The following is a 16,174-nucleotide window of genomic DNA, read 5'->3' as shown; positions in this document are numbered from 1 at the left end:
ATACTCTCCACAAGGTGAGGTGCTTGTATATCATTGGTGGAAACCACAAACAGGAAGTGATGTAAGGTACAAACAGGAAGTGATGTAGGAAACTAATAGGAAGTTCCAGGTGAGAGGAGAGTTGGGAGGATGTAGAGAGGAGACATTGCTGAAACTGGCAGCAGAGGAGGTAATAAGATATTATTTTATATTTACACCCAGTAATCACCCCGCCATGTCCATCCTCTTCCTTCATAGTCACTGTGATGTCTTTTATCTTTAGCAGATGATGATACACAGATATATAGAATATAATAGCAGTTTATTGACTAGATACATCCTAAATAAAGAACCATTTATCCAACTGTTCATCTAGAGCCTCTGATTTATAGACCAGATACATCCTAAATATAGAACCATTTATCCAACTGACCATGCAGAGCCTCTGGTTTATAGACCAGATACATTCTAAATATAGAACCATTTATCCAACTGTCCATCCAGAGCCTTTTATAGACCAGATAGATCCTAAATATAGAACCGTTTATCCATCCTTCATAAAGCTGTCTCGGGGTTGTTGGGTCTCATCGCTGTGAGATAATGGACACCATGGGGCAAATCCACTTTGCATTGCACGTGCACTTGGAAGTAAAGTCGCTGTAGATCCGAGGGGGACATACAAGGAAAATAAAAAAAACAGCATTTTAGCTTGCACATTGGATTGGATGATAAAATCAGCAGAGCTTCCGCTCATTTCAGATCTACCCCTTAGATTTAGAGTGACTGCACTTCCATGTGCACTTTGAAGTACACTTGCAGTGAAAAGTGGATTTTCCTTCCGTAAATAACCCCCCCCCCCCCCCCCCCCCCCTCCATGTCTTCTTTAGATCAGGATATGGGGAGGAAGAAGACTGAACTACAATACGAGTTCTAATCAAGGCAGCGGAAGGAATAAACATCCTTACAGTAAATAGAATAAGGCATAAAGCTCCTGATTTCTGTGATTTTATGGAAGTGATGCTGTAATTCTGTACCCCACAGTATGTTAGTAGAGGATTGTTGGTTCTTTCCAACCCCTCACCATAACCGGATTGGTTGTTTTGTCTCTGTCATTTAATCCTGAGCACCAATCACAGCACGGACCTATCTTGATGGAGTTGGGTGACATCAATGTGCACAGTAAATGCAGTGTCCGGTGACATCTGTAAAACCTGTTTGAAGCCCAAATGCAGCATAAGCTTACGTGTTGTTGTTTTTTTTGAGTGAAGTAAGGAAGGGTTAGAACTTCAATCTGGTTTTTATTTCTGTCTTCATTGTGGAGATTCTTTAATGCAGTTCTGTCTGATAAGAGAGAGGTTTTTGCCCTGTCATTCTATCTAAACCCAAAATAAAATGTTTTGATGAAGTTGGGTTTAATCGAAATATTTAATTTTCTCTCTGTTGCATTGATTTGCCCTTAAATATCATAGGAGGAGGTGTCAGAACTCTGGAGGAACTCAGACACTATTCCTCCAAGTACAGTCCAGATAATTCTCCGTTTATTTTCCATCTACGTAAAGGAGCATCCTGTATAGATCACATGACCACATCAATGAGAATGGATGAAGACCAAAATCATACGACTGAGCGGTTATTAGACCTCACCCTGGGGATCATCTACCTGCTGACCGGAGAGGTAAGGAGGATTCTAGGAGGATCACACAAAGTCACATTTATTGATGTAATTAAAAAAAACAAAAACCTGACTAGGTACATAAACTTGACTAGACTTCTGGGAGGTCTGTCATAATAATTGTTGGTATCGGTCTTTACACAGGATTATAAAGTAGTGAAGAAAACATCTGGTGAACCATTAACACCCAGCATCTCTTCTCAAGGGACATCACCTGGCATGGTGCCTCCACCTCATTCCTTGACTTCTGAGATAAATGATGGCCAGAAGATCCTAGAAGTAACCCAGAAGATGATTGATCTGCTGGCAGGAGAGGTGAGCGGTGCCGGGAATTCTGGGACATTATCCAGTAACAGACAAGGGATGTGTCTGGATGGTGACTGTATCATTGTGTGTGTCAGGTTCCTATAAGGTGTCAGGATGTCACTGTCTATTTCTCCATGGAGGAGTGGGAGTATTTAGAAGGACACAAGGATCTCTACAAGGACGTCATGATGGAGAATCAATCATCTCTTCATTCTGCAAAGATGGAAACAAATAAAGTTTATTTTAAGGATATGATTCTAAAGAACATCCTGGAGATCATCTACCTGATGACTGGAGAGGTGAGGATAATTTTGGGAGGTCACGTGACACGCCTTTTATCACTAATAATAAAACATAGACCTGACCAGAGAGGTGAGGAAGACTTTAATTTTGTGTTAATTTGTGTGTAATACAGGACTGTGCTGTAGTTATGAAGACATCCGTTGAGAAGACTACAAATGTGAGATGTCCCAGCTTGTCCTCAGGACTGAGTCCCATCAACATACCTTCACTTCCATTCTTTAGTCTTGAGAGAAAGAACAAGCAGAAGATTCTAGAAGTCGCCAAGAAGATCATTGATCTGCTGACAGGAGAGGTGAGTGGTGCCGGGAATTCTGGGACATTATCCAGTAACAGACAAGGGATGTGTCTGGATGGTGACTGTATCATTGTGTGTGTCAGGTTCCTATAAGGTGTCAGGATGTCACTGTCTATTTCTCCATGGAGGAGTGGGAGTATTTAGAAGGACACAAGGATCTCTACAAGGACGTCATGATGGACAATCAGCCGCCCCTCACATCACCGGGTAAGAGGAGACTTTATTGTAAAGGAGAGAGCAGTACGGAGGCTCCACCTAGATCCCCCATCATCTGATAAACATATAGAAACAATGTATTCAGTCAGTGTGTGTGTTTCCTACAGATGGATCCAGTAATGGGAACCCACCAGAGAGATGTCCCCGTCCTCTGGATTCCACACAGGAAGATCACACCACCCCTCACCATTATCAGGTAGGTGAGACTGAGCATCTAAACATTACTCTAAACTGTATGAGATGACATTCCTGTTGTGATAGAGTTAACATTTCTAGGTGTTTTTTTTTATCATTTTGGGGTTTAGGAAGAAGAACTGAAAGACATAAAAGTTGAGATTAAAGAGGAAGAAGAGGAGTCGTTGGTGAGTGGAGATCAGCAGTCTATGGAAGAGGGGGAGATTATTGTGAAAAGTAAACAGGAGGAATCTTCTCTAGATATTGGCACAGGTAAGTAATAAACATTAAATGTTCTGATTACAGGTTCCTGTTACCTAAATTATTATAAAATTATGAGATGTGAGCAAAAGTTCTGGAGAATCAACAGATCTCCATTGATAACATCCGAACAAATAAGGAGGAGATACTGTACACCATATGAAAGGTCCATCTCCATTCCTCAATATAACGTCATGTTTCCAACAAATGAGGAGGAGATACTGTACACCATATGAAAGGTCCATCTCCATTCCTCAATATAACGTCATGTTCCCTACAAATGAGGAGGAGATACTGTACATCATATGAAAGGTCCATCTCCATTCCTCAATATAACGTCATGTTTCCAACAAATGAGGAGGAGATACTGTACACCATATGAAAGGTCCATCTCCATTCCTCAATATAACGTCATGTTTCCAACAAATGAGGAGGAGATACTGTACACCATATGAAAGGTCCATCTCCATTCCTCAATATAATGTCATGTTCCCAACAAATGAGGAGGAGATACTGTACACCATATGAAAGGTCCATCTCCATTCCTCAATATAACGTCATGTTCCCAACAAATGAGGAGGAGATACTGTACACCATATGAAAGGTCCATCTCCATTCCTCAATATAACGTCATGTTCCCAACAAATGAGGAGGAGATACTGTACTCCATATGAAAGGTTCATCTCCATTCCTCAATATAACATCATGTTCCCAACAAATGAGGTGGAGATACTGTACACCATATGAAAGGTTCATCTCCATTCCTCAATATAACATCATGTTCCCAACAAATGAGGAGGAGATACTGTACACCAGGGGTGCCCAACCAGTGGCCCGTGGAGCACTCTGATGTGGCCCGCAACCTCCTGCTCTAGGATGGCTGGTTAGCAAGCCCAGATCATGGGTTCCCGACCCGGCATCCCAGAGAATCAGTGTTGTGAATGAAGTCGGCGGTAGAGGAAGCAATCGGTTGCATAGCAGAGCCACATAAGACAATGCTTCCTGTATAGCACCACCTCCTGTCACAGGTGGAGTGATACCAAATGCACTCTGCCTGGAACAGCAACAGCTGGTGATACCCGAATTGAAGACTGTTATTAAAAGGTATGCTTAATTCTATAATCACAGTGTATATATGGGCATATCTTTTCTGCAGTGGTTACCAGGCTGCTTTCAAACTGCACTGAGCCATAGACATCTGTTATTACCTACGGGTTTGGTGCGCTTCCACAAAGTGCACAACACCTGGCCACATCAGAGGGCTCCGCGGGCCACTGGTTGGGCACCCCTGACCTACGGGTTTGGTGCACTTCCAGAAAGTGCACAAAACCTGCAGGATATAATAGAATTCTATGACAAAGTGCAGCTAACCCACAGAAAAGCCAGAGGTGCACTGCTCTGGGTAGACCACAACACATCGGTGTGAAAGCAGCCTCAGGCCCCTTTCACATGATCGGTCCGACTCAATCAGACCCTCCATTCACCTCTATGGAGCGGCAAATGTAAACAGACTTGTGTCCATTTACACCTGCATACCTTCAATCTGATCCGCTAAAAAGAAAAAAAAATCAGAAAGGGATCTGTCCCCTTCCATATGGGCAGATTGGAGGGCCCATAGAGTAGAGTGGGCTATGTCCGTGTCCTCTCTGCATATGCGGAGTGTACACGGACCTGTCATCCGCCCGCTCTGCTCATTGTGGCCCGCAATTGGTTACCAAGCTGCTTAAGTGGCCCTTGCTCTTCAAAAGGTTGTTCGCCCCTACTGTACACCAAATGAAAGGTCCATCTCCATTCCTCAATATACCGTCATGTTCCCAACAAATGAGGAGGAGATACTGTACACCATATGAAAGGTCCATCTCCATTCCTCAATATAACGTCATGTTCCCAACAAATGAGGTGGAGATACTGTACACCATATGAAAGGTCCATCTCCATTCCTCAATATAACGTCATGTTCCCAACAAATGAGGAGGAGATACTGTACACCAAATGAAAGGTCCATCTCCATTCCTCAATATACCGTCATGTTCCCAACAAATGAGGAGGAGATACTGTACAGCATATGAAAGGTCCATCTCCATTCCTCAATATAACGTCATGTTCCCAACAAATGAGGTGGAGATACTGTACACCATATGAAAGGTCCATCTCCATTCCTCAATATAACGTCATGTTCCCAACAAATGAGGAGGAGATACTGTACACCATATGAAAGGTCCATCTCCACTCCTCAATATAACGTCATGTTCCCAACAAATGAGGAGGAGATACTGTACACCATATGAAAGGCCCATCTCCATTCCTCAATATAACGTCATGTTCCCGACAAATGAGGAAGAGATACTGTACACCATATGAAAGGTCCATCTCCATTCCTCAATATAACGTCATGTTCCCAACAAATGAGGAGGAGATACTGTACACCATATGAAAGGTTCATCTCCATTCCTCAATATAACGTCATGTTCCCAACAAATGAGGAGGAGAATACTGTACACCATATGAAATGTCATCATCATTACCTAATATACAACTTGTTCCAAATTTGAGGTGGAGGTAATATACACCATATGGAAGGTCCCTCTCCAGTGATGACCAAAAAATGTTATGCAACTCAATGTTTGAAATAAATGAGGAGAAGGTAATATGCTCATAAAATATATGATTCTTAGTTTTTACAGCTGTTGGTCAGTTACAGTGGAAGCAGCAAAGCCATTGTATGAGTGTTGAGACCACCGTATGGTTTCCAAGGTCCCTGAAAAGGGCTACAGGTCTTGAATTATAGTATGATTTTTCTTTTTAACCATTTTTTCTGCTTAGATATATATGATATACAAAAATAAATATAAGCTACTTTTTACCATTTATTCTAAATTGCTTTCCAACAGATGGTCGGTATGTACGAAACAAGTTGAAGAGAAGTCCGTATTCTCCAGGAATAAATCCCATTACTCAGAATCTTCCTCTCAGATCTTACTGTTTGGAAACCTCAATAGATCCCTCTAATCCTGAGGAATCTTCTGAAAAATCACATACTTTGACTTCAGATAACCATTGGAGATTTCACAGCGCAGACAGACCATCTAATCCTAAGGAATCTTCTCTGAGCCAAGAAACACTTCCCTCAGCAGAGAGCTCATTGTCCTGTTTGAGGTGTAGGAAAACTTTCAAGACGAAATCTGAACTTCTTATACATCTCAAATCTCACTCCAGTGCGACCTTTTCCTGTTCAGAGTGCGGGAAATCTTTCACTGAGAAAAAAGTATTTGTCGTACACCAGAGAATTCACACAGGAAAGCGCCCTTATTCATGTTCGGAGTGCGGGAAATCTTTCACCGAGAAAGGAAACCTCCTCACCCATCTGAAAATTCACACAGGTGAGCGTCCCTTTTCATGTTCCGAGTGCGGGAAATGTTTCACTCTGAAAGGAGACCTTCTTAGACACAAGCGAATCCACACGGGCGAGCGTCCTTATTCATGTTCTGATTGCGGGAAAGGTTTCACTCAGAAAGGAGCCCTTGTTATACACCAGAGGATTCATACAGGTGAACGACCTTTCATATGCTCAGAGTGCGGAAAAGGTTTTGCCGGGAAAGGAAAGCTTCTTAGACACCAGAGAAGTCACTCGGTCGAACATCCTTTCTCATGTTCCGAGTGCGGGAAATGTTTCACAGAGAAAAGGAAACTTATTAGTCACCAGAGAGTTCACACGGGTGAGCGTCCTTTTTCATGCTCAGAGTGCGGAAAAGGTTTCACTGAGAAAAGAGCACTTCTTACACACCAGAGAATTCACATGAGCGAACCTCCTTATTCATGTTCAGAGTGCGGGAAATGTTTCACTCAGAAAAGAAGCCTTCTTAGACACCAGAGAAGTCATACAGGTGAGCGTCCTTTTTCATGTTCAGACTGTGGAAAAAGTTTCACTCAGAAAGAACATCTTATTACACACCAGAGGAGTCACACAGGCGAGCGTCCTTTTTCATGTTTAGAGTGCGGGAAATGTTTCACTGAGAAAAGAGCTCTTCTTATACACCAGAGAAGTCACATGAGCGAACCTCCGTTCTCGTGTTCGGAGTGCGGGAAATATTTCACTGAGGAAAGAGGACTTGTTATACACCAGAGAATTCACACGGGGGAGCGTCCTTATTCATGTTCAGAGTGCGGGAAATGTTTCACTCAGAGATCCCACCTGCTTAGACACCAGAGAACGCACAAGGGGGACCGCCCTTATTTATGCCCAGTGTGCGGGAAGTGTTTCACTCAGAAAGAAAATCTTATCACACATCAGAGAAGTCACACAGGCGAGCGTCCTTTTTCATGTTCAGAGTGCGAGAAATGTTTTACCAATAAAGGAAATCTAATTCGGCATCAGAGAACACACACCGGCTGATGTCGGTGACCACTGGAAGGGAAAATATTAAATTGTGAAGTCTATACAATCGATGAATGATAAAAAGCTGGAAATATCGACATTAGGAATGTTTTTTTGGAAATAATGGCGCCCGAATATCGAGAAAATTGTGACATTTTTCCCGCACTTGGGACACCTATAGCTCTTTAGTAAATGTACTCCTTCCCTTTAGACCCAATGTGTAGTCCATCATTTGTGTTTGGTTCGAGGTGCCTTTTGTTGATGAAATTTAAAACATGAGGCATAAACCTATTTTTTTATATACACTCACCGGACACTTTATTAGGTCCCCCTTGCTAGTACCGGGTTGGACCATTTTTTTGCCTTCAGAATTGCCTTGGCATAGATTCAACAAGCTGTTGGAAACGTTCCTCAGAGATTTTGGTCCATAGTGACATGATGGCATCACGCTATTGGATGAGATCTGGTGAGTGTGGAGGCCATTGGAGTACAGGGACCTCATTGTCTGGTAGTGAGATGATTGGAGCTTTGTGATATGGTGCATTATCCTGCTGGAAGGAGCCATCAGAAGATGGGGACACTGTAGTCATAAAGGGATGGACATGGTCAGCAACAATACTCAGGTAGGCCGTGGTGTTTAAATGATGCTCAATTGGTACTAAGGGGCCCAAAGTGTCCGGTGAGCGTATAACTTTTTACAGTCAGTTATAACAAAGACATGCCAATAATACACAATCAGAATCGATCTTTCACAGAAGAACCTTTTGGTTGCTGCTCCTCGTTGCTCTTTGTTCTGCTTTACTGGAAAGTTGCCTTGTCATTGATCCGAGTTAAATGAAGATACCTGATGTATTTTGATATTTTACTATGATTACACATGGTTTAGATGACATCTTGGTATTGGTGACCAGTTATTCTCCTTTTTGTAAAGTAAACAATAAAGGTCTTGCAATATTTTGTTTTGAGTCCATTTTCTTTTCTTTATGTAGCAAAGGCCCGGGGGCCCCCGAAGCCCAGTGGTGACCTTCAGAGTTAGGGAGAGCTGACATCCTTCAGTGTAGAGTGGGTAACAAGGCACGGTGGGTGTGATGCAAGATGAAATGGTGGGCGCCAGACACTTTTTGAATGCAAAGAGATTTATTGTCTCTTAAACAGAACGGTTGGAGAGAGGGTTCGGGCCAGGACACCCTTAGGTAGATGCAATGTTAATTGGTAGACTCCGAGTCTTCTATAGGTAGACAGCTATACAGATGAAGGCCTCCAGCCGGACACCACTTCTGTATAGGTAGGACCGCTGTTTCCTATGGCAACAATCTTGTAGCTGTTACTAACTGTAAAACTATCCGCAACACGAACAGTTCTCAGATTACTCCACACTCACTCACTGTGGGTCTTCACTCAACGAGCTCCCAGTCTCTCTCACTAGACTTCAGATCCACTAGCCACTGGATCCCCTGAGCTCTTTCACTGTAACGCTCAGTATCTTCCTCAAGTGTCACCCCCGCTTCACTGCTGGGTCCCTGGCTTGGCACTCACAGATACTCCTCAAGCTTCACCTCTGCTGACACGTTAGGTCCCTGGCTTGGAACTCACAGATACTCCTCAAGCTTCACCTCTGCTGACACGTTAGGTCCCTGGCTTGGTACTCACAGATACTCCTCAAGCTTCACCTCTGCTGACACGTTAGGTCCCTGGCTTGGTACTCACAGATACTCCTCAAGCTTCACCTCTGCTGACACGTTAGGTCCCTGGCTTGGAACTCACAGATATTCCTCAAGCTTCACCTATGCTGACACGTTAGGTCCCTGGCTTGGTACTCACAGATACTCCTCAAGCTTCACCTCTGCTGACACGTTAGGTCCCTGGCTTGGTACTCACAGATATTCCTCAAGCTTCACCTCTGCTGACACGTTAGGTCCCTGGCTTGGCACTCCACGAGCATCACCTCTGCTCTCCTGCTGGGTCCCTGACTTGGCACTTGCTGATGCTTTCCCACTTCTTCACCGTCCCCGGCTGGCGAGAAGTCTGCTCTGGTACTGGCCTCAGCTTACTCACAACGATCCCCGGGAGCAAGGTGGATGGTCCCTTAGTGGCGACAACTTCCCCTCTACCTCCGACCACAGCTGGTTCCTTGTTATAGCTAGAAAGGGTGGGCCAAATCAATATTGAACCCTACGGATGAAGATGATAAAGAGTTCACGTGCGTGTAAAGGCAGGCATCCCAATACTTTTGGCAGTATAGTGTATATGTGTGTGTGTGTGTGTGTGTATATGTGTATATACCTTCCAGATAAAAATCATTAAGTGGTTTGATTGTCCAGCATTTACCAAACATGGAAATCTCACTTCTGGATGGATGGACTTTTGAACACTACAAAATGTGCCAGGAGGAAATTTTAACATCCAAAATTTGTAATACCTGAAGGTCTTTGTGAATGGTTCTCTAGTAAAGTTAGAACAGATTTTTTTTTTTTTTTTTTAATCCAGCAGCTGCACTATTGCCATGAATGCAGCCCCACCATTGCCATGAATGCAGTCTCCCCATTGCCATCAGTGCAGCCTGATCGATACCCATCTGCAGCCATACCCACGAGCGCCAACAGATTACATACATGAGAATCTCCTGTTTACTCGGTGGCCTCTTTAATACAAGGTCCCGCCTCCTATGATAGACAGAACAGTCGTCCAATGCCAGCCCAGGAGATGGGACTTCCGATTACAGAGGCCGCCGAGTATACAGGAGATTTTTCTGTATGTAATCTGACGCCACTTATCCCGCCCCTCTCTGTCCCCTCCGAGGTTGCCAAAATGATAAATATGGTACATGTCTTCTGTGGTCCCCCAACAAATCTCTGAGCGCCACTTGGGGATTCGTTGGGGGCCACAAAAGATATATATATATATATATATATATACGCCGAATTACCAGTGGGGCCACATCAAACCGGTACGTGGGCCACAATTGGTACCGTTAAAATTAGTTTGTTGCATTAGTGTTAGGTGATTCTGTCCAAATATTCCACACTTGACCAAATTTTGGTGGGGGAACCACAAGAAGTATAGGTGGCTTTATACAAGGGTATAGAGGACTTAACCAGGGATTTCCAAAAGTTAAGGAAGGGTTTTTCAGACAATTTCCGTTTTAACACTATGGTTTTTCTTGAAAAGAAAGAGGAGAGTCCTGGTTGCTTGAAGGAAAGCAAACAAGCCCACCAGGCCAAGCAAGCAGACATCTATGGCCAAGTTATCCTGATTTTCTAAAGTAAAAAGAAAATACATTTCATCACTTTACAATTTTCTTTTCTGACTCCCTTCCTTATATTTATCCATAATTAGGTGACTGATGACGTAGCTGCTCAGGTAATAGAGAGTCGTCCATTGGTGAGACAAGAAGGTCAATTTCCACACTTGTGTCAGATGATAATCTAAGCCCTTGTACACACGGTCGGAGAATCCGTCGGAATGTGTCCTATCGGACCGTGTTGTCGGATAATCCGACTGCGTGTGGTATGCATCGGACTGATTCCGTCGGACCCAGTTTTCCAACTTGTTGGAAATATTTCCCGACCAACTGGTTCGATCGGACATACTCCGATCATGTGTAGAGAATTTTGATCGGACCAAGTGCGACGCATGCTCAGATCAAATTCCTACATCAAAGCTATTGGCTACTAGCCTGAACGTAGTCCCATCGTAACGAAATTACGTCATCACCTTCTGAATGATCGGATTTTTCGACAACTTTCGACCGTGTGTATGCAACAGTTTCGGACAAGATCCGACAGACAAAATCCGACGGATTTGGTTGTCGAAATCTCCGACCATGTGTATAGGGGCTAAGACCTTCGTGGAGCCACTAAAAATGCCACATAGTAAAAGTATAAGAGGATATGGTCTAGGTCAGTGGGCTCCAATCTATGGCCCGGGGGCTTTGCTTGCCTTTATTTGGGTCTTGAGGCACTAAGCCTCCCACTGACACCAATGATGGGGCGTAATTCTTACCACTGGCACCAAAAATGTGGCATTATTATTCCCCCTACTATCAAAGAGAAGGCACTGACACCAGGACAGTTTCTATTCCAACTGACCACATTCTGTCCCCCCTTAAGTCTGGCCCTTTGTTTAGAAAGTTTGGAGACCCCTGGTCTAAGTGTTTGGCAGATCCTACAACCCCTTCTTAGTGTTTGGTTAACCTTGATGTTCCATTAAGTAAAATTTTCACCTGCCTACCTCTGACAGGGCAATCTACAGAATATGTGGTACAATTTTCATACAAACTGTCCATTAGGGATGAGCCAAACACCTACTCCCCCCCCCGGTTCGGTTCCCAGAAGAACATGCTAAGAATTTGTTCGAACAGGCGAACATCGTTAAAATCTATGGGACACGAACATGAAAAACCGAAAGTGCTAATTTTAAAGGCTTATACGTGCTCATAAGTTTACAAACCCTGGCAGAATTTATGATTTCTTGGCCATTTTTCATAGAATATGAATCATAACATAACATTTCTTTCACTCATGGTTAGTGTTTGGCTGAATCCTTTTATTATCAACCAACTGTGTTTACTCTTGTTAAATCATAATGGCAATAGAAACTACCCAAATGACCCTGATCAAAAGTTTACATACCCTGGTGATTTTGGCCTGATAAGATGCACACAAGTTGACACAAAGAGGTTTGAGTGGCTATTAAAGGTAACCATCATCACCTGTGATCTGTTTGCTTGTAATTACTGTATGTGTATAAAAGGTCAATGAGTTTCTGGACCCCTGACAGACCCTTGCATACTTCATCCAATGCTGCAGATGTTTCTGGATTCTGAGTCATGGGAAAAGCAAAAGAATTGTCAAATGATCTGTGGGAAAAGGTAGATGAACTGTATAAAACAGGAAAGGGATATAAAAGGATATCCAAGGAATTGAGAATGCCAATCTGCAGTGTTCAGACTCTAATCAAGAAGTGGAAAATGAGGGGTTCTGTTGAAACCAAACCACGGTCAGGTAGACAAACTAAAAATTCAGCCACAACTGACAGAAAAATTGTTCGGGATGCAAAGAAAAACCCACAAATAACTTCAGGTGTAATACAGGACTCTCTGAAAACGTGGTGTGGTTGTTTCAAGATGCACAATAAGGAGGAACTTGAAGAAAGATGGGCTGCATGGTCAAGTCGCCAGAAGAAAGCCATTGCTACGCAAATGCCACAAAGTATCCCGCTTACAATACGCCAAACAGCACAGAGACAAGCCTCAAACCTTCTGGCACAAAGTCATTTGGAGTGATGAGACCAAAATTTAGCTTTTTGGCCAGAACCATAAACGCTACATTTGGAGAGGAGTCAACAAGGCCTATGATGAAAGGTACGGAGGTGGAACGCTGATTTTTTGGGGATGTGTGAGCTACAAAGGCACAGGAAATTTGGTCAAAATTGTTGGCAAGATGAATGCAGTATGTTATCAAAAAATATTGGAGGACCATTTGCATTCTTTAGCCAGAAATCTGCGCATGGGACGTACTTGGACATCCCAACATGACAATGAACCAAAACGCAAGGCCAAGTCGACCTGTCATTGGCTACAGAAGAATAAAGTGAAGGCTCTGGAATGGCCATCTCAGTCTCCTGACCTCAATATCATTCAGCCACTCTGGGGAGATTTCAAACGTGCCGTTCATACAAGACAGCCCAAGAATTTACAGGAACTGGAGGCTTTTTGCCCAGAGGAATGGGCAGCTTTACCATTTGAGAAGATAAAGAGCCTCATCCACAAATACCACAAAAGACTTCAAGCTGTCATTGATGTTAAAGGGGGCCATACGCGGTATTAAGAACTGGGGTAGGTAAACTTTTGATCAGGGTCGTTTGGGTAGTTTCTGTTGTCATTATGATTCAAAAAGAGTAAACACAGTTGAGTGATAATAAATGGCTTCAGCCAAACACTAACCATGAGTGAAAGAAACGTTTTTGTGTTTTCATTCATATTCTCTGAAAAATGGCCAAGAAATCAGAAATTCTGCCAAGGTATGTAAACTTATGGGCACAACTGTATGCAAGTTATTGACATAAAAAGTGTTTGGGGACATGTATCAATGCAAATAAAATGTTTTAAAAACTGACTTTTTTTCAGGAGCAGTGATTTTAATAATGCTTAAAGTGAAACAATAAAAATGAAATATTCCTTTAAATATCATGCCTGGGGGGTGTCCTTAGTATGCCTGTAAAGTAGCACATATTTCCCATGTTTATAACAATGCCATAGCAAAATTACATTTCTAAAAGGAAAAAATGGCATTTAAAACTACTCGGAGCTGTAATGTATCCCGGCAATATAGATAAAAATACAAAATAAAAATTGGGCCTTGGGTGGTAGTGTCACCACACTGTAACCACTCACAGATAGTCTTGTTGGGTGCAGGAATGGGACCTGCATTTAAATATTATATCAAGAATTGTAATTACATGTCCCTGTTAAACAGGGACAGAACAATTGGGCCTTGGGTGGTGGTGGTGCCCTAAATCAAAAATATTGTTGAAGCTAGCATCATCAGGATTGAGGAGGAATAGGATAGTCAGCATAGGCAGTCTTCAAGGGATCCCACATCCATAGCAAATTCAATCAGCATCAGGTACTTGATAGCTGCTGATCCAAGACAGATTCACTTTTATGAATGTGAGCCTATCAACGGAATCTGCGGACAGGCGCACTCTTTGATCCGTTACAAACCCTCCAGCAGCACTGAATGTGCATACAGAAAGCACGCTGGATGCAGGACAGACCAATAGCTCGATTATATATGGAGCAAGTTCTTGCCAGTGGTCCATCCTGTGCTCCAACAGGAAGACTAGAGGGACAGTTTAATTGATGCATGCATTGTTGCTGCTCACCATCCTTGTGGCCTCCTCAAATGGTGACAGGACAGTGCATGCATCCTTGATCAGTAGCCACTGGTGTGGCGAAAAGAACCCAAGCTCCCCTGACCCTGTCTTGGTGCCATACTCATATAGGTACTCATTGATGGCTCTATGCTGTGTGTGCAGCCGCTACAGCATTGCCAACGTTGAGTTCCACCTGGTGGGCATGTCACAAATGAAGCGGTTGGTGCGCAGGTTGCATTCACTTTGAATGTCAGCCAGCACTGGCATTGTATGACGGGCGGAAATGACCACAGACTTTTCTGGCCTGCCTCAGGAGATCCTGTAAGCCTGGGTACCTGCACAACAACTGCTGCGCCACCAATTTCAGGATGTGTGTCAAACATGGGTCAAGTGTCCCTGTCGGAGGGCGGAGAGAAGGTTGGTGCCATTGTCACATACAACCATTCCTGGCTGAAGCTGTCATGGTGTCAACCACCTCTGAGCCTGCCCCTGCAGAGCTGACAGAATCTATGCCCGTGTGGGTCCTGTTCCCTAGGCAGGCTAACTTAAGCACTCCATGGCATCTTTTAGCCTGACTGCTTGCCTAGCCCCTTAAACTCTTACAGAGCACCGCTGGTTCAGAGGACAAATTTGTAGAAGAGGCCATAGAGGAAGAGGAAGATGAGGGGGTGGAGGAGATAGCTGAGGCAGAATCACTACTAGCATTTTGGAGGTGGGGTGGCAGAACAAGTTCCAACAACACTGAACCTTGTCCTGCATCCTTCCTAGCTGCCAGCAAGGTTACCCAGTGCGCCGTGAAGGAAAGGTAATGTCCCTGCCCAATGCCATGCCTGCTTGACCATTAGTCAGCGGTAATATGAACCTTACTGCTGACCGCCTGTCCAATGAGGCCAAAACATTGCCTACCACATGCTGGTAGAGAGCGAAATGGCCTTCCGTGAAAAGAAATGTCGTTTCTGAACCTGCCACTGAGGTACAGCACATTCCAAAAATGAATGAAAGGGGGCAGAGTCTACTAGCTGAAAAGGCAATAGTTGCAGTGCTAGCAATTTGGCCAAGCTAGCATTTAGACGCTGAGCATGTGGATGGTTGGGACCAAACTTTTTTTTTACGGTTCAGCAACTGGGGTAGGGAAATTTGCCTGCTAAAATCAGATGGTGGTGTTCTGCTAGCAGATTGGTTGCAAGTACTTGGGACACCTATTGCTATACTTTCATTCCACTCAGTGCAGGTTTTTGAGAGGACTGGAGGCATAGTAGGGTTGGAGACCACAGATGAGGAGCAAGGAGAAGTCCGCCTTTTTCTTTGATGTGGGTTTTTGAAGTGCTGTTACCAACGGACTGCATGGCAGGTCGTCCTATGTCTGGTCAAGCATGTGGTGCCCAAGCAGCTGCTGTTTTGGCCACGCTTGATCCGCTTCAGACATAGGTTGCAAATAGTATAAGCATAGTGGCCTGTGAGCATCTGTCTCTTCTCGGTGGCCTTCCAGACATGATGTATATTTTGTTTGGAACACCACACTACACTGTATTAGATACTGCGTACACCCCCTTAAGTGTATTAGAAACTGTACACACTGTATTAGATACTGTGTACACCACCTGCACTGTATTAGAAACTGTACTACGGCTGCTGTATTGTGTGCTGTGCACAAAACCAGAAGTGTAATAGAAACTTTACACACTGTATTAGATACTGTGTACACTGCCTGAATGCA

The 16,174-nt window shown here is 43.6% G+C and overlaps 2 protein-coding genes across 2 annotated transcripts in view; both read left to right on the top strand.

Moving 5' to 3' along the window:
* Positions 1 to 16,174, top strand: part of LOC143956168 (uncharacterized) — a 49,384-nt gene that overhangs the window by 14,736 nt on the left and 18,474 nt on the right. The gene's annotated exons all lie outside the window — the stretch shown is intronic.
* On the top strand, positions 49 to 8,538 carry LOC143956397 (uncharacterized). Its single transcript, XM_077466612.1, is given in 9 exon segments — positions 49 to 169; positions 1,539 to 1,654; positions 1,796 to 1,966; positions 2,053 to 2,256; positions 2,373 to 2,630; positions 2,633 to 2,762; positions 2,879 to 2,967; positions 3,077 to 3,218; positions 6,098 to 8,538. Coding segments are annotated over 8 exon segments (2,574 nt in total). The 5' UTR covers positions 49 to 169; positions 1,539 to 1,576; the 3' UTR covers positions 7,600 to 8,538.

This window comes from Lithobates pipiens, unplaced genomic scaffold (genome assembly GCF_037356315.1).
Source record: "Lithobates pipiens isolate NorthernLeopardFrog02 unplaced genomic scaffold, aLitPip1_a1.2 Scaffold_35, whole genome shotgun sequence".
Classification (NCBI taxonomy): Eukaryota; Metazoa; Chordata; class Amphibia; order Anura; family Ranidae; genus Lithobates; species Lithobates pipiens.
The sequence above is the reverse complement of the archived record's forward strand: the minus strand, read 5'-3'. Positions and strand labels throughout refer to the sequence as shown.